At 38.1% G+C, this 23,819-nt stretch overlaps 1 protein-coding gene across 2 annotated transcripts in view; it reads right to left on the bottom strand.

The window, feature by feature from the left end:
• Gsk3b (glycogen synthase kinase 3 beta) overlaps nucleotides 1-6,106 on the bottom strand; it is a 164,844-nt gene extending 158,738 nt beyond the window's left edge. For both annotated transcript variants that reach the window (XM_027935936.2, XM_027935937.2), the window contains exon 1: nucleotides 5,499-6,106. In XM_027935936.2, coding sequence (XP_027791737.1) covers nucleotides 5,499-5,586 — 88 coding nt within the window. In that variant the 5' untranslated portion in view covers nucleotides 5,587-6,106. The remainder of the gene's footprint in view (nucleotides 1-5,498) is intronic.
• Nucleotides 6,107-23,819: the final 17,713 nt, after the last annotated feature.

Here is a 23,819-nt window from a genome sequence, read left to right as displayed (position 1 = left end):
GTTTACAGGCTGGTAGAGTGCTTACATCACATGCACAAGGCCCCACATTCAATCCCCAGCACCAAAAAAAAAAAAAGTTTAATGGTAGGAAACTTTTCAGAACACAATTAAATTATTCTTTAGTTCCACTGTCAGTTTTTCCTTGCTTTTCTAGTCACACATATTTATATAAACATACATTTCTACATTACATTCAACAAATTTCAAAGGTAGTTTATGACTAAAGAAGACTGATATAATCAAAGATGGGAACAAAGACTGCAGCCTCTACTTCAAAATCTATTAACCATGAAAATTCTTGAAATTATGCAAAATTCCCCTTCTACCATTACCACCACAACCAATCCAAAAAAAATCAGCTAGAAAATGATGCTAAATTTCACAAACAAAAATCATACCCTGTGGTAAGTATGTTCTTGATAGAACATCATCCAGGGAACCAAGTTAGTCCTGTTAGTACCAGCGCATACTTTGTCACACCTATGTGCTGTGCCCCTCTACTCTTTATTTTAGGGTGGAATATCACAAGAGGTACTACAGTCTCATATCCTGCCCATCCCCATCTCTCTCTCATAAGCCCTTGAAGTCTTATTAAGAAGACACTGCTGGGTGCAGTGGGATATACCTGTAATCCCAGCAGCTCAGGAGCCTGAAACAGGAGGATTCCAAGTTCAAGCCAACCTCAGCAATTTAGTGAGGCCCTAAACAACTTAGGGAGACACTGTCTCAAAATACATACATACATACATACATAAATGTATGTCTAGGGATGCAGCTTAGTAGTTAAGCACCCCTGGGTTCACTCCCAGTGCCAATAAATAAATAAACAACAGACAGACTCATTTTGGCCAGGGTCAGCGCCTGCACATTTCTCACCTTTCTCTGCATAAAGCTCACACAAAATACAACTTACCCTGTCTCAAAATCTGCTGCTGGTACTTATGAAAACTTGGGCTTTCCCAGTTTTCTGTTTATCCAAAACAGCAACTCACACCTACAACTCAAATCCAATAGGGGGGACAGAGAGAACAGGGTTACAAATATAGTCTTGACTTGCCAGTAAAATGAAAAAATGTTGCCTCATTTTCTAAATGCAGTTTCTAATCAGCCATAAGTTGGTTTATGAATCTCTGGGTTACTTTGAAGTTTCTTCCTAGTGCCTGTGCCTTAGTATTATCTCACAATTAGCAAGCATTATATAGATGCATGCAACAAGAATGCATGCAATTCTTATATGAATATCTTAAGTGTTTTTAAAACTCTAAGGTAAGTCTAGTTGGGAAAGGAATGAAAATAAGGTTCTGGCTTTCAGTTTCACATATGAGCAATGTTTTCTAAATTAACATAGAAAAAACAAGAAATTGGCTAATTTCTAATAACCAAATTTTAGGTATCACAATTTTAATCTAGGAATAGAGAGACACTATGTTTGTACCCCTCTTTGCTTTTAATCACCACATAACTTAATACTGCAGAATAATACATAACTAACCATTAATTATTCTCTTTGCTAATAAAAATTTTTATTAGAAAAAGTTATTTATAGGGAAATACAGACAATATTCATTGACCTATTTTTCTCTTTCCGAATCTTAAGTTTAAGCATCAAACCTAGGCAATAAGCTAATTTTGTCCAACAGTATACTAAAAGCATTTATTGCTGGACTCTGGTGCATGCCTATAATCCCAGCTACTGAGGCAGCTGAGGCAGGAGAATCACAAGTTCAAGGCCAGCATGGGCAACTTAGGGAGGCCGTTGTCTCAAAATAAAAAGAGCTGGGGATATAGCTCAGTAGTAGATTTAATCTCCAGTACCAGAAAATAAAAGATTAAAAGAAAAGTTTGAGCTGAGCACTGCAGCTCAAGCCTATAATCCCAGAGACTTGGGAGGTTGAAGCAGGAGGACCAAAAGTTCAACGAAGCCAGTCTCAGCAACTTTAGAGTTTAGAGAAAGCCTATCTCAAAATAAAAAGGACTGTTGTAGCTCACTACTGAAGTACCCCTGGGTTCAGTACCCAATGCGGGGTGAAAGAGAATATTACTAAAATTGCGTGGTCAGTTCTTACTTTCTCAATTTTGGGTAAAATACCATGTGATCCTAAAGAAGAAATTGTGTAGACAGATGTGTGCTATTTAATAACACATAAGCCTGAATTGAAAGAAGAAATGTTGATTTCATCAAAAGGTAAAAAATACCTATTATGAAATAGACTTAATTTCTGCTGAAGTCTTCACAAAGTGAAGACTCTTAGTAGTAGTATTATCATTATTTTAAATGCAAAGTTTACCTAAGTATTTATTTATGAAAAACAAGTTTAACCATGTACCAAAAATTACATTAAAGCCTATGAAATATCTAAATATGTTTAAGTCACAGCATCAAAGTATTTTCACTGTCCTCAAATAAATTACCATGGAACTATTACAACTAGGTTTCAACTGTGAGTCTATACTAAATTTTTTTTAAGTGTTAATCAAAAGTATTTAAACCCAAATCTTTAGTTTACTGTTCCCAAAGATAAATTTGACATTTTTAGGTGTAAATTAGAAAGTATGTAATTAATGGATTGGAATTTAAATACCATTGTCAGAGACAAGCTGCTACCTGCTGAATTTCAAGGAAAATTACTGTATATGAAATTTTTAAAAGTGAATTCATCTACCCTCTCTCTCAGCACTTTCTCAATTTTCCTATTACAATTAACAATACAACTCAGCAGTCAAGTCTTCCAGACTAATAACCTCAGAATTTATTTTTAACTCCAGACTCCTTCACAAGTACTCCCCTCCGTCCAATCCAAAGTCCTGCTGGTTTCTTCATTCATACTGTCTCTGAATCTGTTCCTTTCATCCATTTTCACATTTTAATTTATACCCTCATGATTCACAATATTCCTTACTATTTCCCTAAAAGGGTCGTAATGTCTCTACATGCAAATCCATCAACTCAACCTCCCAAATCACCTTCCAGTATCTGTTTAATAATCTATAGTAAAATCCAGATCTCTCTTGAAACTCAACCAAACTTTTACAGGCCCCTTTTCCTCTCTGCTAACCTTCCCATATTTCTCAAATTTCATCTCTTCTTATTTTCCTGTTTAGGCCCTTTAAATCAGATTTATCACCTTGCTTGTTGCCTCTCATACAAAGCTCACCATCTCTGTGCTGAACATGCCTCCCACCTAGAGTCCTTCATACTTCTCCAACAGTTCAAGTTACAGCCTTCTTTAACACCTAAAAGCACACCTCTACAGAAGTCTTCCTTCTCCAACCATTCTCTCATCCCTTTATTCTTTGTCCTTCTGAACACATTTCAATTTGTATTTTATAATCTTGCAGTTATCATACTGTTGTTTTCACATTTTTTTCCCTCATATCCGTCCTTTACCATTAAATAAGCTTTTGAGGTCAAGTACTATAATTTCTTATGTAGCTCTTTTGTAGTGAACAGAAGTTTCCTTGAATACTACTAGTACCCTAACATATGCTCAATAATTCCTATTTCTTCTAAATGTTCCTAAAGTAAAGGTTGACTATGCCCTTTAATTATTCATAGTCACCAAGTTTTTATTTTTGCCCTTTATAAATTGCAAGTTGATGAAATATCTTAATCTACAAATTTAAGAGTTACATCTATATGAAGAACTAAGGAGTCATTTTTCAAAGAAAATCCTGGAAATAAAATGAAAAGTCCCAAAATTGAACATTGTAATTTAGCATTACACATCTCTGAACTAAACATAATAAATGAATTACCTAAAATTTTTGAGTGATTTTTAAACTCTAGTACAAAGATGTAAAAACATACAAACACTCCAGTACCACAGAGGCTCTTAAGCAGCTATTATAAGATTTGCTTCATCACAGATGAAAATTACACCAGAATTTTAAATAATTATTTTCAAATGACCCCATGAAGTGCTTAGAAAGCATGATCCTTCCTTGAAAGATGCAAAATCAGCTTCCCTCTTCACATACCCTGCGTTCTCTACTAGCTAGTCACCAAGAGGAAAAAAACCAACTTTCAAAAATAACCTCCCATCAGCTATTGGACTATGTTTTAGTCAAGTTCCAAAAGCCAACATGAACTGAAATCTTGAGTTCAATTAAAACTGATCATTTTATGTTGCATTAAGTATATAATCAATGTCACCTAAGAGCATACACATTTGGGTTTTGATTTTTAATCTTAGCTGGAGGCAACAAAATAGTTTATCTTTCCCTTCATCTAGCCCCTTTCTCAGGGGATAAGAAACAATATAGATATGTTTGTCAAATTCTGCAAGTATGTTTAAATAGCTGTCATTAAATACCATACAAACATCTCCACAAATAGATACAGTGACATAGGATACTTTGTATACCAAACACTTGAATAACAGATTTTCAGTACAAATCCAGGGCAAGAGTACAGTCTAGCAAGAACCCTAACACAGCCCAGATAGCCCTATTATTTACAGGATGACAGTCTTCTGCAACAGCTATGATGGAAAGAATTAAATCCATATTCTTAAGAGTTAAATCCACAGTTTTAACTAAATATGAGGGGAGTTAATCAACAGTATTTTAAATAGTCCTAAAAAGGAATCCATTGTACTCCAGAACATTTAACAAGTAATGTATGCAAAGGCACCTCAAAATTCAACTTAAATCACAATGAGTCAGTGACAATTATTATTTAACTCAGTTTTGGCACTAACAATACAAACCTCAATCAAAACTTGGACCCACTTCCAAGTTATCTTTTGATTAAACAAATTATATGGTGGCAGATTGGTAATGTCAAAACAGGAAGGTTAGGAGATAACACACTACACCATTTATCCAATTGGAAACAATGCACTTAAGATGCAAATGCTGCTCGATATTTATCGTCTCCCACCCGACCCTACTAAAGGGAGGGCTGAAGGCTCGCCTCCAAACACGAATGCCAGTTACTGAGCAAGTCCATCTCCAGATTAAGAACAAATAATTTGTGTATCACTCAGGCAAAGAAGAAATGTTAGGAGGCTGGGACATTTAATGTCTATTTAAGTATACAAAACTATGATAACCCCTGAAACCTGAACTATCTAAAACATCCTCCTTCGTTCCGGAAGACACACGCTCCGAAAATGTACATAATGGTTTATGGATCAAGTCTTCCTCATTATTCAAAAGCATGAACAAGTAAAAACTTCCATGGCTATTTTAACGTGGAAACAGTCAAGCAACCTGACAAAGCTGACTACCAAAACCAAGGAAAGTATAAGAAATAAGTTCCAAATTGAATCATCCAAATAAAAATCATATTCTCTCAATTCAAGGTTAGTGAGACCAGGGAGGAGGTATGGGAGGAGAAAGGAGTGAGCTGCCTCATCTTTGACTGAAGACGGGTTTTGCCCTTTTCCATTACTCTGATTGATCTGGAGGTCTAATATTTTAACATCCTGCTATTTCGAGGTTTCTTATTTTAAGGGTGAAGTGGAGTAGAGGTGTAAAATAAAATCGATACTCACTGCTAACTTTCATGCTGCCAAAGGCTGAAGGCTGCTGCACTGGCTTGCAGCTCTCCGCAAAGGAGGTGGTTCTGGGCCGCCCTGACATGATCTCTCTTCCCGAATCACCTTTTCCTTCCTTCCTCCTTTTCTTCCTTTTGTTTTATGTTAGGGTGTTAGGTTAATGATAAATGCAGCATTAAGTTCTCTCACAAGAAAAAGAAAAGAAAAAGAAAAAGACTTCGTTCTCCAGGCTTTTCACTTTTTTGTATAGCTATTTAAAAAAAAAAAAAAAAAACGAGCGATGTATTTCTCCTTCAAGACAGATCGGTACGGATATTGAACATATAGATAATCTGGGGCTGGAATGGGGGGATTACAATTCTTTCACCTCCCTTTCCTGAGAGAGGAGGATGGGGTGGGGGAAATCCTTTAAAAATATATATCACGTGAAACGGGAGCAAATACTTGATTGAAAATAAGTACTTTGAATATTATATTTTCCTCGGGGATTTTTTTCCAAGTCAATGAAGAAGGGAAGCGGCGGAAGGATCACGAGTCTCACGCTTGAAGAGAGGGGGATGGGAGGAAGGGGTGGCTCCGAGATGCGACGGGAAACGCTGCGGCTCCGGCAGCGGCGGGATCCAGCGGGCTGGCGGCAGGGGCCCGGCGACCAGGAGGGCGGCGGAGTCGCGAGTCAGTCAGAGGCGGGCGGTGGCGGCGGCTCCTCTCCTCATTGCGCCAGGAGCAGCTGCAGGCGGCGGCTGGATCCAGCGGCCATGGCGGCGGCGATAGCGGAGGCAGCTCCCTTCAGACCCCAGGCAGCGGCTCCTCGACTGCTCCCCATACGCCGGGGACATGGGAACCCGGCAACCGCTTCCGTCCCTCGGGGCCCCCTCCCCCGTCCACGGCACCGGCGCGGCCGCCCTCCGCCCCTCGCCTCTGATCGGTGCTTGCTCAGGAAGTGTCTGCGCTTTGCCCCGAGCCCGGAGCCCTGTCAGCGGCTGCAGGGCCAGGTCCTCTTCGCTTCCTTCCTTCCTTCCTTTGTCACTCGGCCCGGGCGGCGGCGGCAGCGGCAGCAGCACAAACCAGCATTCGCCCGGGTCGGGGGCAGCTCTGTGTGAGGAGCACCGTCTGCGCAGCCGCCTAGCGCTTCCCCGCTCCCCCTCCCCCTTCCTACTCGTCCTCCGCCTCCTTCCTCCCCCACCCAGCCTTACACCGCCCAAAGCCCGGCCGCCCGCGTAACAGGCGTCTGGGAATAGCCGACCGAGTCCGCGCCCGCCCACTTCGGCTGGGAAGCCGAAACCCAAAGCGGAGCCAATCACCAACGTCTCTCGTTTGCGGCTCGTTCCGGAAAAAGCCGATCTGTCTGAGAAGCCAATTAGAAAGTGTCGCTGGGAAACCACGCCTAATGAACGGAAAATGCCGAAGGCAGCCGAACGGAAAGAAAGTGGATTCGCCTTGTTCTGTGGCTGGCTGGACGAGAAATTCGACTATAGCAAAAGTGGCCAATCAGAGTTGCCGGCCTTCAGGAAAAAGCATGAAGAGTTAAGGACCGTGAAACCCGGAGTCGCGGGTGAAACTGCATGGCTGGGCGCCGCGGCCGCCTCGCAATTGGCTGGAAAACTCCACTGGGAGTGTACCTTTCTCATTGATTGGTGAAAGGAAGAGGGCTTCCGAGGACATTTAGCCAGTCAGAACTTCTCCTCCCTCGTCAAGGGGGGAGAAGAAGAAAGCAAAGAGAGGACGTCTATAAAGCGCCGTCTCATTGGCCTGACGCTTTGGAGATGAAGTCGGGGCAGAAGGGAGGAGGAGTGAGGCCGAAACCCCCAGCTGCGGCCAATCGGCACTTACTGCCGTGCAATCGCAAGACCTAGCTGTAGTATGATTGGCTTCCGGCCTTCGGCGGCGGTCCCTGGAGCAGGGAGAAGCTCGCCCGGGTCGTGGCGGACGGTCTGACAGGCTTGCCTGCGGCTGCTCCCAACCTGTGCGGAAACCGCAGATGGGGCACCGGGGCTCTTTGCACAGCCCAGCCGAAACTGCTGCGGTCAGCGGGGTAGGGCATGGAGCACTCAAGCGAGCAGAGAAGCGAGGGGCTCTCCCCACCCACTGGAGCCCTTCCGTGGGGCGCGGCTTACTCGGCGCACCCTGGGCTCTCTCAGCTCGGGATCGCGCGTGCCTGCTATTTGGGGGCGTCTTCCCCAAAGGGCCAGACGGACAAGGGGCCGCCCAAGGCTGGTACGAGTTCTCAGGACCTAAAGTAGGAACAAAGCTTCCAGAGAGGTAGCGCCTCTGGGCAGCTGCGCCCCGCCCAGCCGCCGGGCCCACTGATATAGTGAAGCCCACTCTGCCTGGTGCGCGCGGCCAGGCCTGGCCTTCTGGAAACGCCCCTGAGAGATGAGCTCATGCTCCTTGCGCGCGCTCCTTAGGCGCGACTGCCCTGCGCAAAACCGGCCCTGAAAGCAGGTGAGGGGAAATGCCGTCAGGCCGGATATCCTGAAACCTCCAAGGAAATGGAGAGTCAGAATTGCCCATAGTATCTTGGATCCTTTGGAATTAGGGTAATCTCTAAAAGTGCTATTTGTGTAGGCTTCATACATAGGCCAGTGTCCATTGTTCTATTAGAAAAACAATTATTTTGGTCTGCCTGAGAACAGTAAGGTATGGCAACACCAGACTAAGAAAAAGTAGAATGAAAGCTTACCATCCTGACTGTAATCCAGTAGGGCTTGTAATTTCCATGTGCAGAGTCATCCCTTTCTGTTAAGATACTATCTCCAGAAAGAACATGTAAAAGTACGTGTACTTGATCAGATTACGGGCCATTGCTTTGAAAACTGATGATGGACTTGGTACAGAACAAAATAAGCTTTGATAGCAGACAGGAAAGGTCTCGATAACGTTGCAGACTCACATCTGTCTACAGAGGCTGGACAAGTAAAGCAAATAAATGACACTTGATTTGTGTAAAACAATGGGAAATAATAGGGAATGTGGTATATTGGAATATCCATAAAGGGAGCAGCTGCTCCACTCTAGCAGATTGTTGCCCTCGGGAATGTGGGTCCAGTATTATGAGATGTTCTAGTTTTCTCCCAAGAGAAACTCTGGGGTCTTTGTGTGAGATTTCTAGATGTTTAAATAGTGGTAACTAATATTTGAGAACCCTGCAGACCAAAGTAAGAACATTCCAAGGAGATGTGGCCAACAGGCAATCAATTTGTGATCTCAAACCTAAGCATAGCTTTATATCCCAAGAGCAACAGAGGATCTTGTTCTTTGCAATTAAAAGAGAACATGAGGTCACTGGATGCTGTGGGTGTGGTAAAGAATGTTAAAAGCAAAGTCATTGCTTGGCGACTACTGAGTGGTGCCTGTCTGCTATATGAAATACCTTTTCTAAATGCTATGAAGAAGAGCTTTAAATACTGCCTGCCTCTTCTTCCCATCTCTACTCCCAATTATACCAACAGGAAAGTAAGTAACGTTTAGGTTTTAAAAACAGGAATCATGATTATTCTTCTATATAATACAAGTAATAAATACAAAAATAGTCTAATGTTAATAGTAACTTTACAGTTGCTGCCTTCAAATATTTTGAACTGAAGCTGTTTTTAATAAACTCTGACCAAGAGTGGAAAATTTTATAGAAAAAAAATTTATGTTTCAGTCCTAAAATAGGACTTGAGGGAAATATTTATTTTTAAAATAAGGAACTATTGAGACTAATATTCAGTGGTTATTTCTCTGAACTTTTAGACTTCTTTCTTTACCTTCACACATGCTATTAACCACTTACAAATTTAAAATTTTATTTGTTGAGTTTTTGTAATATGTCAGACACTGTGGCATATGCCAGACACTGTGGCTCAGCGGTAGTGCACTTGCCTCACAGGTGTGAGGGCACTGGGTTTGATCCTCAGCACCACATTAAAATAAATAAACAAATTTTATCCATCTACAACTAAAAAATATATATATATATATTTTAAAAAAACAGACACTGTACTTAAATACTTCGTGTGTTCGGTCTTATTTAAACTTACAACAATTCTATCAATTAAGTACTATTATCACCTGCAATATTGAGATGAAGAAACTGAGCCCCAGAAAGGCTTACTAACTCACCCAAGGTCCACAAACTAAAATAACAGAACTAGGATTCAGATTCCTTTTCTTAGTCTCATCTCTACACTTCTATCTTGCATACAATCCCCACTCCTTTTGATGTATCCTACTTTCCTTATCCTATAGTCTGAACCTATACCTTATACTGTACTGTGACATGCATTATATCATTTGGTCCTCAAAACTACCCAGTAAAATAGGAAGGGAAGCTATTTTCCTGTTTTTATAAATGAGGAAACTATGTGCTAGCATGATTAAATAACTTGCTCCAAATCACTAGCCACATTTTAAAATTGAAACTAAAAGGTAGGCAGGTTTAATAATAAAGTAGTATATAGAATATGAGAGGCAGTGTATTTAGATGAATCAAGAATGAACTATTATAAACAGATCCATGAACAAACTCTTTCCAGAGTCTGATTTATTATCATCTTAGTTAACTGTATTAAATACAAACATGTTCTTGGGTGCTGGTCTTCAAAATTAAAGAAGATATAGTCTCTGTGCTCCAGATACTTGTAGTCCAAACTATGACATGGAAAGAGTTGTTTAGTAATGAAGCCTAGGAAAACCTCCAATATCAAGGTCAAAGAGAAGATTAAGAGGAAGGGGTAATAAACTCACATTTATTGAGTGCCTATTTATTCCTCCCCAAAACCTTGAAAGAAGATAAGCATTGTTAACCTTTTTTTAATTATTATTAGATGAGGGTATCAGAAGTCAGATGAATTTTAGGATAAGCACACTATTCAAGGTCAAATGATTAGTAAAATGGCAGAGCTGGGATTTGAGATTTGACTCCAGTTTCTTTCTCCTAAATCATTTTGTTTTCCCTCAAATAAATATTGTTGATCCCATATATGTAAAATTACGTGTGTGTGTGTGTGTGTGTGTGTTTGCACATGAACACCATTAGCCTTAGTGACATTTTGGATGATCTTATCTCCATCCTTTTCTACCTTTTGTCAATACTTTGAGTTATAGTCTACAGGAAAATAATAAGAATTGTCAGTAGCAGCTGTTGGGCACTTTTAGAAGTAATTTAGGAGGTAGTTTCAGGGCTGAGCAGGAGAATGAACTAAAAAATCAGAATACCTTTAAAAGCTCTGAAGTAGCAGCAGAATTTTGCCCTTCTAATGCCCAAAAGACTGATCATGATTAATACAAATATACTCTATGAAACAGTTAATTTATATCATCAAAATAAAGGTGATGAAATTACTTATTGACTATACTAGAAATCATCAGTAATATGTTAATTTGGTGGTAGTATCAAGAGTCATTTTAACACTTTCATCACTAATAGAAGTTAACTCATCCCAGGTAATATACTAGTGTTTGGAGCATATAATGATCAGAACTTCCTATACGGTAGGTACAATATTATTAACTTCTATTTTACTGATGAGAAAATAGGAACAAGAAAAGTAAATTGCTTAAATTCCTACAGCTAGAAATTGGGTTTTCAACCCTATAACTTAACCTTGGCAATTTCTCCTTAGAAAAGCATCCAAAATAAATAAATCGAACTTCACTCAAGTCCATTTAGTAAGCATTTATCCAATTCTTAAGCCACCCACAGAGGACTGCTATCTTACACCAGCCCTCCTCCTCTCTTACAGGTAAGGAGACATGTACACATGGAGCTGGCACAGGGAGAAGTTCCCAGAGATATTTTTCCAAGTTTTAGTTAAATTAGTGGTTTCTAGAATTGGGGACATGTACACAAAGATTGGGCAGGATAATCCTTTAAAAAGTTGGAGCCATTTCTATCTTCATAGAAGTAAATTATTTCCAATTGTTAATTTTCTAGTACACACTGGTGATGCCTTTCTCATTCCCTACATCAAAGGAATATTTGTTCATGACGCACAATACAACTATCCTCAGGATAGGGAACAAATCCACATCCTCAAATGGATGATGAATTTGAGATGTCCTCCTGTATTTTAAGTTTTCCAAAGCATATACTTTCTGCTAATTAAGTGGATTTCTGGATCATATTATTTGATTTTTGTAACTAAATTGACTTTCACATTCTACTAAAAATGGTTTCTGCAAATCAAATACAAATTACAGATTTTGATAGTGTTTCAAAAGAAATAAAATGGCAAAACAGATAATCTACTCTTGGTAGGAGCTCTTCATCAGTAAATAATAGGTAAAAAACAGCAGTGTGCTGATCAAATATGACAAGTAGATCTGAAATTTTTGGAAGTCTCAAGAACTGATTATATATCGATGAATTATAGTTGTATATATTGATGTGGAACAAAGTGATGTTACAATTTTTAATACAACGTAGAGTGTAAGTCAAGCTAATTAACCTATCCATAACCTCAAATATTTGATTTTTTTTTTGTCATGACACCATTTGAGATTTACTCTTAACAACACTAAGGTGTAAAGTATTCACATGTTAGTTATACTCACCATGCTGTGCAATGGATCTTAAAAAAAAAAAAGAAAGAAAAAACCTTATTCTTCCTACCAAACAAGAATTTGTATCTTTTGATTACCATCTCCTCACTCAAAAATTATTGAAATATGAGGTTACTGCTACTGTTGTTAGAGTCAAAGCTTTCCCTCAGTTGAAATACAATTAGGATGTAGGTTTGCTAGTATGAAATCTTCACAGTTTTTAAAACATTTAAAGACTACACATCTGGGAAAGTTTTAATTTTTGGCATGGGGGTGGGAGGAGGAAGATAAGAAAAAAAAGGTTTGAGACCATAAATAATTTAAAAATTGATTTAAGGGGTTGGAGTTGTGGCTCAGTGGTAGAGTGCTCCCCTAGCACATGCAAGGCGCTGGTTTTGATCCTCAGCACCACATAAAAATAAATAAATAAAGATATTGTGTCCAACCACAACTAAAAAAAGAACTGATTTAAAAATATTGCTGATTGTAACTTGCATCTTTTTTTATTTGTATATATCTTATAATGTGCATATCATATTAGTTCAAGATCAATAACAACAAAGTTTATAAACCACTAGTTTAAACAGAAATTAGTTTTGTAAGTGGGTAAGGAAGCAAAGAACATTCAAAGCAAAGAAAAGAGTTTATACAATAACAGAAATATATGTAGCAAGATATTCAGAGGCCTGAAGATATTGAAATTATGTAGTAAAAAATACAGTGACTAAAAGCAAGTCAAATATGTTTGGGAAACAATACTAATTTAAAAAAATATAAAACTTCAGGTTGTATATGTACCATTTTTCTAGTTCTGTAAAAAAGTTCATTTGTATCAAGATTCAAACTGGAGGCAGAAATTTTATTAGCATATTGGTATATTTAATTATAGATTAATACATTCATTGTCAATGTCTTCATTTAATATTTTTATAATTCCTATTTGTGTGATTTTTTTATTAGAACTTTATGGTTATACATAGTTGAGTTCATCCCAATGGAAATCACTGTCAGTTCATGATCCCCCCTTTTTCGTCTTGCCCTCCTCCCCTGCCTTCTCCTTCTATTTGTTTGATTTTTAAAGTGTATTGGCACCCAAAATAACATATTCTTCACTGTGACTCACGTGTTCCTCAAAAGCCTCTAATTACAATGAAATTCTTAACAAAACCCCCATATTTCTCAGGAAAGCTCTCTAACAATACCACTGACAATCCTTTGTTATATGAGTTAAATTAATAAAATAGCAAATATTTATTAAGTACATACTAAATGCTAGACATTTAACATAAAGAAGTACTTCAGTGGCACTGTATCCTTGGGGAGTTTACCCTCTAAGGAAACAAATACATGAGAAGTTAAATAATAAGAGTCACATTCTGAATCCATAAAGTTTTAAGAGAGCATGTTTGTTATAGTTGTTACTCATATCTTCAAATAAATTGCTCATATAATCCTATTTATAATAGGTGAGTAGAATACACTTCAATTTAAAATGAGTCTTTAAAGATGAGTAGTAGATTTGGAGATGAAGAAAGGGAAGGGGAAATAAAATACTTTCCACCACTTCAATTCCAACCCATCAGACAAATCACCTCCTTAGTAAACCCTTAGGTGGTTAGAACTGTCAGAGCAACTAAGGACAGTGTGAGTCTCTTCATCTGACTTCAGAAAAAACCTGTTAGGCTGGAACAGAAAGGTGATAGAGGAGACTAGTAGAACTTAAAGGTGTAAAAATGGTTGAAGAAACATGGAATGTTAACACCAAGAAATTTGGCTTTGTCATGTAAACTGTGGAATTATGGGAAATATTTTAATGGATATAAGACATTACTATTTTTAAAAAAGCTCTGAAATAACATACATTATAGGGTTTTTCCTGTTGCTGAATTTATGCCCAGGCTAATAGGATAACAGATATTTATTTGGTCCTATAACTAGTGAGGTGGGCCCAAATGGAAAAGTAATGAATGACTACCCCCCTAAAAAAAAAAAAAAAAAAAAAAAAAGAGGGAGCATGTTTGAAACGTTGCCACCATGAAGTTTTATGTATTAAAAGTTTCATATCAAGCTTTTGACAGATCATATAAATAATACCCTAATTTTAACATCTTAAGAAAGTGTACTGAGATTTTAAAAGCAAACCATTCATGAATCCTGTTTCATTTTTTTTTATGCTTGTCACATTTCTGCTGCTAAGGTTATAATCACATGCTTCACTATATTATTACTGGTGTGATTATTTTAAACCAATTCAATTTTATCTTACACCATTTCCATTCACATTTTTTGAAAAGAGCTTTTTTAGACTGGAAATATTTTTACATTGAATTGGATAAATGAGTAAGCATGAATTCACTGAATACTTTGATTTAAGCGTATTTTTACAAATAAATTCTAGGAATTCAGCTTTATTTTATTAAGATACAATAATAAATATAGGCCTGAGGAATTCTCAGGACAAATACTTCAAGAGCTCAATAACCAGCAGTAAATCAGAAATCATCAGATTTTTCTTCACATGGAGACAGAACTCAGATCTCCTGGAATGAAACAAAAGTTTTCTAAATCTTTATATTATGTTGATGCCCAAAAAAGTGTCATTCTGTTTCTTGGCTATTTAATATCTTGACTAGAAGGGTTTTAAAAAATTAAGACTTGTGAATCAAGTAAGAAGGAATTCCAAAATGCCTATACCCCTCCATCTAGCTAGAGTTTTATTTTAGATTGTGGCCATCAAGATGCATCACAGCTCTGACTTCATTCCTGTGTCCTGTAGGGAGGGATTGTGAAAGGAAATGGGAGGGTATGCATGATTCCCTGAGCAATGTGTGTTTCTGTATAACATCCAAATCAGACACTAGTGGGATGTGTCAGATATCACACCAGAAAGATTTCTTATGAGAATGGGTTTATATGGCTCAGTTTTGTAAACCCATTAATGTTTCACTAAGTCTGTTCCTTGTTTGTATAATTTTCGTAGTGTATGCACTAGTAGTGGCCAGTATTTGAAGATAAAAGTAACAATTTAGAGCATTTGCAAGGCCCTGGATTCAGTCCCTGGCATGCACACATGCACACATGCACACACTTATAATTTCAGGGGAGTAACCATTATTTCCCTAACTAGCTTTTACAGGTCTTTTAGGAGCATTCAACTGTCTCAGAAAAATACCAAGTTAGATTTTTTTTTTTCTTTTTGGAAAATCAACATATTTAAGTTTGGTGAGCACATCCTGCTGTCAGTACGCTTCTGCTTTTTTCTAACCTCGGCAATTTGAATACTGTTTTCATTTTTAGTCTTCTTATCAAGAGTTTTCTGACTATTCTAGCTTTTGTCATTAAGCATTTTGGCTGTCGTTACACAAAATTTCATAAAGTTTGCTGGTCTGTGTTAGATAACATCTAAAAAGACATGATTCTGAACAGCCTCATTTCACCCCTTAGAGTGCTTATTATGTGTCTAAGTGTGTGGAAAAAGCAGTTACTTGCAGCAAATTAATAAAACCTCTGTATATGTTTTGAAATCTAAACATGATTTATTCAACTGTATTTTTAAAAAATATTTTCAAGGCCAACAGGTATGGACCTTTTGAGCATTAAAATCATATCTCTTACAAAGCAACATAGGCTGGAACTCTAAGAAAACTTCTACAAAAGTCAAGCTTCTAATCTAATATGAGAAGTGTTAAAGTGAAGTACTTCTAGGCACCAGGGAAACCATCAAGTGAAAAAACAGTTCAACAGGGAGTTGCCAAAGGAGGACATGTACATGAATTGCCTTTATATCTAGTTTTCTTCCCACACACCAAATTACATGGATATGTAAAGCATTTCTTTTGATTTCAGTTAATGCTGTGCACATAGCAATAAGTAAGAATTGGAAAAATGAATAAAATTATTATAATTGAAAAAATGAAACCTACTTATAACCATTAAAATTATAATTTTAAAAGTATTTGCATATGGACAAGCCCTCGGAGGAAATGTCCAAAATTTAAGTTATTTTCATTAATTTTTTTGGTTTCCTGAATTTTTTCCTTATATTTAAAAGCTGCCATTATTGTTGCTACAATATTATCTGGGGATCAATTTTTAAAAATTAGATGCATTCAAATATAACAGAATCACAGCTTAGGACAAGGCTCTGCCACCACTGGGCTTCAAGCATGTCTTAGCTTATCTGGCAAATTGATGGGTTCAGACTTGCTTAGCAGTAAGTCTGGCATTAAAGGCACACTGTGCTGACAGGACATTTTTCTGAAAGGAAAGATGTACATACAGATTCCCACCAGATTTTAAATATAATTGCAATGAAATTTAAATAGTTAATATGTACTATTACATATTAAATATCTATTATATGCAAGGTGGACCAAAAAAAAATACAAAACATAGTCACTGCCCTTAAGAATTTTAATCTGGCTTGGAAGAGATAAGATACAGAATGGGTATTTGAAGGTCCTCAACAAATAATTTGTTGAATGAATGGATGGATGTTTATGAAAGATCATTATTGGGGGACTGAGGTTGTGGCTCAGGGGTAGAGCTCTCACCTAGCACATGTGAGGCCCAGTGTTCATCCTCAGCACCACATGAAAATAAATAAAGATATTGTGTCCAACTACAAAAATAAAACATAAATATTGAAAAAAGATCATTACTGGGCCTGGAGTTGTAGCTCGGTGGTAGAGTGCTTGCCTAGCATGTGTGAGGCACTGGGTTTGATTCTCAGCACCACATAAAAGTAAATAAACAAAATGTGTTGTGTCCATCCACAACTAAAAAAGTTTTTTTAAAAAAAATATCATTAGTAGTCCAAAATAGCATAGAACAATCCAAGATAATGAGGGAATATATATACATAAAAGTTCAAGGAATAACAATTCTACTGGCCATACCTATCTTACATACCTACCCCTTTGATAGAATAACATCCCCAGGAGAAAGATGAATTGAATTACAAAAGTAAAAAATGAAGGGCTGCATGGCAGACAGTATGTACCCAGACTATAGTTATTATTTTTTTCTTTTTTTCTTGGTGGTACTGGGAATTGAACCAGGGCCTTGTACATGCGAGGCAAGCACTCTACCAATAGAGCTATATCCCCAGCCTCTCCAAACTATAGTTATTACAAGTCATTTTACACCTGTTAACAATTTTCTATAGAATATTTACAGGCCCTGTCCAAAGAGCAGGATGAAGTATAATACCAGTATCTAGAAGGAAATTTGGAGCTATAGCAACAGAATAACCACACTTGGGATTGTTCACTAACTCTGTAAGGATAGATGAGTGGAATCAAAGAACAAAGAGTTGAGATGTTGACTTCCTTACTGTTAAAGATTGTGAAGATGTGGAGATGGTAGAAGAACAGTCAAAAACAGTAGACAGTAGACCATTATATCATTTTTTTTAAATAACTGCAAAAGAAAATTTACTTCATCAGGAGGAAGCCATTAAAGAACTCCATGACTTCATAAAGTCAGAATTCTGAAGGTGAAGTCACATTGCTGGGCAACTCTAAAGCAGAAACAATACTTAAGCTAAGAAATTCTGGAGTTAGATGTAGGTAACAGTCCACTAAGATATGTAGATACTAATGTTTCTAAATTACCCTGATACACACATACCCCCGTTGTCTGCATGAAGGAGCAACTTGAGGTCAGTATGATGACCATTCTGGAAGCCAAGAATGGGCAAAGTCAGGAATTCTATTTAAATTAAGATACAATTATACTTGCTAATAAAAACGGAAAATTGAGCAGTAGTTTGTAATCTCTCTGAGAAAATACACACTGACATTGTGTGCATTCTTGAGAACAATGGATTGAATCTATGGGATTTTGTCAAAGACACACAAAAATTTATCTCCAAAGGCTGGGGCTGGGGTTGTGGCTAAGTGGCAGAGCACTTGCCTCACACACATGAGTCACTGGGTTTGATCCTTAGCACCACATAAAAATAAACAAAATAACTGTATTAGAAAAGAATTTATCTCCAAAGTAAATGAGTCAAAAGTTATAAATTTTAGAGACTAGCTGAAGTCTCACCAAGCAACCTAATCAATTATCCCCCTCTGGAAAATGGTCCTTAACCCAGTAAATCTGGGAACAAACTTCAGCACTTTTGCCAGGTTCCCATTTAGAATAATGACTGAACCCTTGCCTTGGACTTCAGTTCCACTGTAACCTATTTGAATTCAAATGTTGATTTATGAAAGGCCTTATCATGCTCCCTAAAGAAACAACTTGTTCCCTGTCAAAATTAGGATTATCTTGTTTTAGGATGAGTATTTACTATGTCAATAGCCAAATGATGATTTACCAGAAAAGAAAAAAAAATCAAACTTTATCATGGACAGCAAGGCACCTCATATAACTCAGAAGCAGGGTACCAATCTACTTTCGAATTGGCCTTACGACCTGGGTGCAGTAGTGCACATCTGTAATCCCAGTGACTTGGGAGTCTGAGGCAAGAGGATTGCAAGTTCAAAGCCAGCCTCTCAGCAACTTAGTGAGGCCCTAAGCAATTTAGCAAGAACCTGTCTCATAACAAAAAGGGGGGGGGGGGTTGGGGAGACTTAAGTCCTAAGTGGCAAAACCTAGTGCAGACATGGCAAAAATGAGGACCTTTGCCACTATTTGTTCCCTTCCCTACGAAGGGAAGACAAGCATAATAGATAGCCTCAGGATTCTTCTCAATTAACTTGGCATTTGAGGTAAGTACTCTCTGTCACCAGGAATTCTCAGGTCATTTTAAACCTATTTTCTTGCCTGTAGATTGGTTTTAGGTGACACCTGCCCATTCTACTTTCGGATAAGATAATAGACGTTCTGGAAAGCACTTGGCTGTGAGAGAGACTCTCATCTCCCATAGGTTGATACCATGACTGAGTCAATGTATACTCATGAAGATGTCCAGGAGGAATCTTCTTGCTCCTCAACTAGGTGCAGGGGTGGAGTTTCATTCCTCATTACTCATGGCCTACTCCCGGAGAGAACCTGATCTGAGTAGCCATCAGCTGAGTAAAACACCCTGTGAAGAAATGCTAAGAGCTGGGGTTGTGGCTCAGTGGTAGAGCACTTGCCTGGCATGTGTGAGGCACTGGATTCGATCCTCAAACCACATAAAGATAAATAAAGATATTGTGTCTATATACAACTAAAAAATATATTTAAAAAAAGAAATGCTAATATGGCCAGTTTGCCTAAAAGAGTCTACATTAGTTATTTCTTGGACATGGCTTAGGAATGTTTCCATTGGTGGAAAATATCTGATTCTTGAGAGAGTGAAATGAAAAAGCACTTGTGAAAACTTTAGGGGTATGTACTTATGTAGGGGATGTGGGTGAAGATGAATATTGGAAGATAACAAGTTAAGCCCCCTCCACCCTGAATTTTCCCTTTAGCTTACAATTTCTTATTTAATTAGATCTTTTCAGGAAGACTGGACTAGAATCTTTCCCCTTCTGAGAGGCAAATATAATGAAGGGATGTTTGCCTTGACTTTGCTATTACAGTGTATGTGCAACATCTCTAAATCCACTCCACTGCATCTTACACACTTGTCAGATTGATTTGACTCTCACACCACTGTCACCACCTCTCTCTGCCTCTCAGGAACCTAAATCGATTCCTCTGTCAGTTATAGAAATCTAAGCTCTTCACTCTTGCATTCAAACCTATCCTGCAACTACCCACTCCTGCCACTCACCATCAGCCCCTACTCCTTTTTCAATCTCATCTCTTCCTGCTTCACATTGTAGAAGCAGGTACTGTTGGAGCTGGAAGGCATCAAAAAGATGGTGTTCATCCAACCCTTGCATTTGGGGAAAGCAAAACCCATAGAGGTAAGGTGATGATTTCAAGGTCACACATATCCCTTCCATTTTCAGCAAGATCTCTTGCTTTCCATTCCATACATAACTTGTTCCTCTGGTTCTAAGCACAGGGTGTGTAGAGCTGGTACCCAGGGAAAGGTATTTCATGGGGTAAATGATACATGTGAAGCAATATCAAAAATTCAAAACTCCAATGTGCTTGCAACATACTGTGTTTGTAGCAAATAACCTTTATGTAGAATTTACCACCCTCTTAGTAGGAAATTCACAAAGCTGAAAATGATATGCAAACTTGTTCGATGGGCTTTGGAAGAAAAATTTGTGACAATTGTCTTCTATCTAAATTTAATGATTCAGGAATAGAAATGATCAACGTGTGTGTCAGGGTTTCCCTGGAAAATGGCCTATTGCTTGCCAAGTTATTTCCTCTGAATTTAAGCTTAGAAAATCGTTTCAAGAGTAATCATGTTGGGGAACCTCAGTGCAAAGACCCTGTTACAACTTGCCCAACTGGAAACTAGGGAAACCACATCTTCTTTAGAAGATTTGTGTGGTAGAAAATGCGAGGTGGCTAGTGATTTAAACCTTACCGATTATCATGAATAGCAAGAAGAAGGGGAAAAGTAAAGGAAAAGCTTTGATTATAAGAATATTGTTAAATAAATCAAAGTAAATGAAACTAATCAAATATATACTGTAATCTAAAAATGAGGGGCTGGGGTTGTGCCTCAGTAGCAGAGTGCTTGCCTTGAACATGTGAGGCACTGAGTTCGATCCTTAGCACCACATAAAAATAAAAACAAAATAAAGATATTGTGTCCATCTATAACTAAAAAAAAAAATTTTAAATGAGACATCAACTTTCTACATCAGCTTTGATGAATGGATAAGAATACTTGTAATTTGTGTATTAAATATTTGAATATAAATTACTGTTTATTATTTCATACCCATGGAAATGACAAAATAAGACATCTCATCATCATTTTTACATTTTGATTGTATACAGATAATAGATATCACTTATTCAGATTGTTACAAATTCCAAATAAATAGAGCCTGAATTAATGAAGTTTTAATATGAATTAATGAAGTTTAATATGCCTACGCATTAAGTTCAAGTTAAGATTTGCTACTTTTAAAACTTCACTACTAAAAAACTTCCCCTATTTCACTAGGACATGCCCACAACAAAGCCCAAAGGCAGCTGATTGGAGCAGATTTTGTCCTCTACTCCGCAAAATAGTCTTTGCTTTACTACAAAAGTGCACAGGCAACTGACTCTTCAAGAAGATGCTTCATATCATCCACACCTTCCCTCTTCCCTGACACACAGCAGAGGTGCACCAAGAGCCTCCATAAGCCAGGTGAAAGGCAGAGTGTGCTTGATTCATGTTTAGAAAAAACACATTTATAGGTCATGTCATCCAACTGGAGTAGGGGAAAAGTGGCTGTCCTTTGGCTATGAGAAAAGCTCAATAAATATTTATCAAATTGAACTAATTGACTATTGAAAGGAAAACCTTTGTGACAGAGAGCCCTCTATAAATACAATGTAAACATATAGCTCAGTAAACCTAAACACAAAGATCAGTATTGGGCAGTTGCTTAGTATCTAATTCTTTTAATTCCAAGATTCAGGAATAGCAGCAAGATATGCTTTTTCTGTCCCCTTCCTTGGTGGGCTTCAGTTTATTCTGCATTTCAAACCTCCCTAATTAAACCATTCCCTTGCTTGAGATCAGAATAACTCTGCCTACTTGCAATTCTTTATTATCATTAAACACTTCTCAGAGAGCAAGAGGATGAAAGCTATCCCGTACTGACTTTTGCTTCCTGGTCCAATGTAGCTTGAAAATCCTTTTCACTTGGCTTGGGCACTTTGGGCAGGCACATCTAGATTCATTACAGGGTTTGCCTTCCTGACACATCAGGGGCAGAACTATGCACTGCTGTCTTACTTCTTCTGGATTAAATGCAGATCAGACAGGCCTCAGGTTCTCTGCCTTTGTCATGTCCCCAGTCCTTCCCGGAGGAAACCCCAGGTAACCTCCCCCTACAGGCCCCAGCCTGCCTGAGCCTGTGAGTCAGTTTTTCTTAAGGCTGAAAGAGTAACTGCTGCCTCAGCCCCAACTGTCTGAAATTAGGTTTGCTGCACACACTGTGCTAGCAATGAGGTGTTGGGGCCTGAAAAGCTTTGGCATCTCCAATCTGGGTTGATGGCAGCCATGCAGCTGGGAAGCAGCTAGTGCAGTGGAAAGAGCAGTGGTTGAGAAGCCAGGTAGAAAAGGTTAAGATTCCCATTCTGACCCTTAACTGTGTGGTCTTGGACAAGTCACTGAACCTCTCTGAACCATTTTCTCTCTGATTCCCATCTCCTACAGAGACTCTAGGTGGTACCTATATTCAGTCTTTCCATTACACTATTTTCAAACTCAATACTATATTTACCTCCTAATTTCAAATCTCAAATTATATTTACCTGCTAGGAAGATAACAATTGTATCTACTATAAGATCAATCATCTGCTTTCTTTCATAATTTCTGTATGAAAATTCTTAATTAATAAAATCATTTTATTTTTATTTTTCATAACCTTAAACTATATCTTTAAACCATAAAGCTGTTGAGGGTAAGAATGCCTAATATAAATAATACTTATTTCTAGTTTTTAGTGAGGATTAATTAAGGGGTTAGTACCAAATTAGGTAGTTCACATGGATTATTGCACTCAATCCTTTCCAAAATTTTATATAGTATGTACTTCGTAAGAGTTACAATGAAGTATATATGATTGCCATCGTGAAAAGGAAGTGACTGAGGCATGAAGACATTAGGCAGCTTGCCCGGAGTCACATAGTAAGTAGGGATATAGCAAAGATAGAGAGAGAAAGTTCTTGGTGAAATTAATATAAATTAATTAAATAGGTTATTCTCCTTCTTCCAACAGTGGTCATGTCTAATTCATTACAGATAATAATGGTTAACTCTTTGCCTGTGGTGACATTCATTTATTTGTTGATTCTCTCCTGGGTGCAAAGCTATGTACAGAGACACTTATACCAAGGAAGATAATAAGAAAGATATAGTCCCTGCCTTCAAGAAAACCAGCAGCTAGGAGGGAAATGGAATGAGAAATAATGGAGTCCCATAAGTAAAATTCAGAAAGTGTTTTAATAGGGCAGCAGGCTAAGAGCCACTGGGCCCAAGGGGATATTTCAGTGATGTTCACCAGGTTTGATTTTAAAGTTCATCTTTGAGCAGAGCTTTTATGGACCAGCAGGATTTTGAGTGGCAAATAAGTGAGGGAAAGACACTCCAGGCAACGGGACCACATGGAAAAATACCTACCCTGAGTCACTTACTGACTCACTAACCTCAGTACAGGGCTTGTTCCTCGACTGGCAAGGACTTTGGGCTTCCTAAACCTTGCAACATTTGAAGAGAAAGTCCTATTTTGGTTGGTGATACAAGAAAGGGAAAAATCATAAAAGCTGGGTGTTCAGAGGTCCCTGAAGGTTCTCTAAGTTAACAACCAATCCAATGCCGAAATTTCTTCTAAAATCTCCCTGCCATGTGAACGTTGAAGCCAGGCACAAATACTCCTCTCATCAGATACATTCCAGTCTGCTATGGAAGCTGATTCCATCACTTCAGAAATCATATTACTCATTTGTTTGTTTGCTTGTTTTCTGCCAATCAGACTAGAAGTCAAATTCCATGTGGGTGGAGACTGTCTTACCTCTTGCGTCTCACCAGTGCCCAGTACAGAGTAGGCATACAATGAATATTTGTTGAAATGAATGTTTTCCATCTCAGAACAACATCTAACATTTACAAAGTATTAGGTGGTTTCCATACCTAAGATCATACTTCCCATACATGAAGACAACTATTCTATTTCCCCTTCTGTTGTTTCCAAATTAACAACCTCCAGTTAATCCACAATCCC

The sequence above is a fragment of the Marmota flaviventris genome, chromosome 8, assembly GCF_047511675.1.
Source record: "Marmota flaviventris isolate mMarFla1 chromosome 8, mMarFla1.hap1, whole genome shotgun sequence".
NCBI lineage: Eukaryota > Metazoa > Chordata > Mammalia > Rodentia > Sciuridae > Marmota > Marmota flaviventris.
Note: the sequence above shows the minus strand (reverse complement) of the source record. Positions and strands in the feature narration are given on the sequence as shown.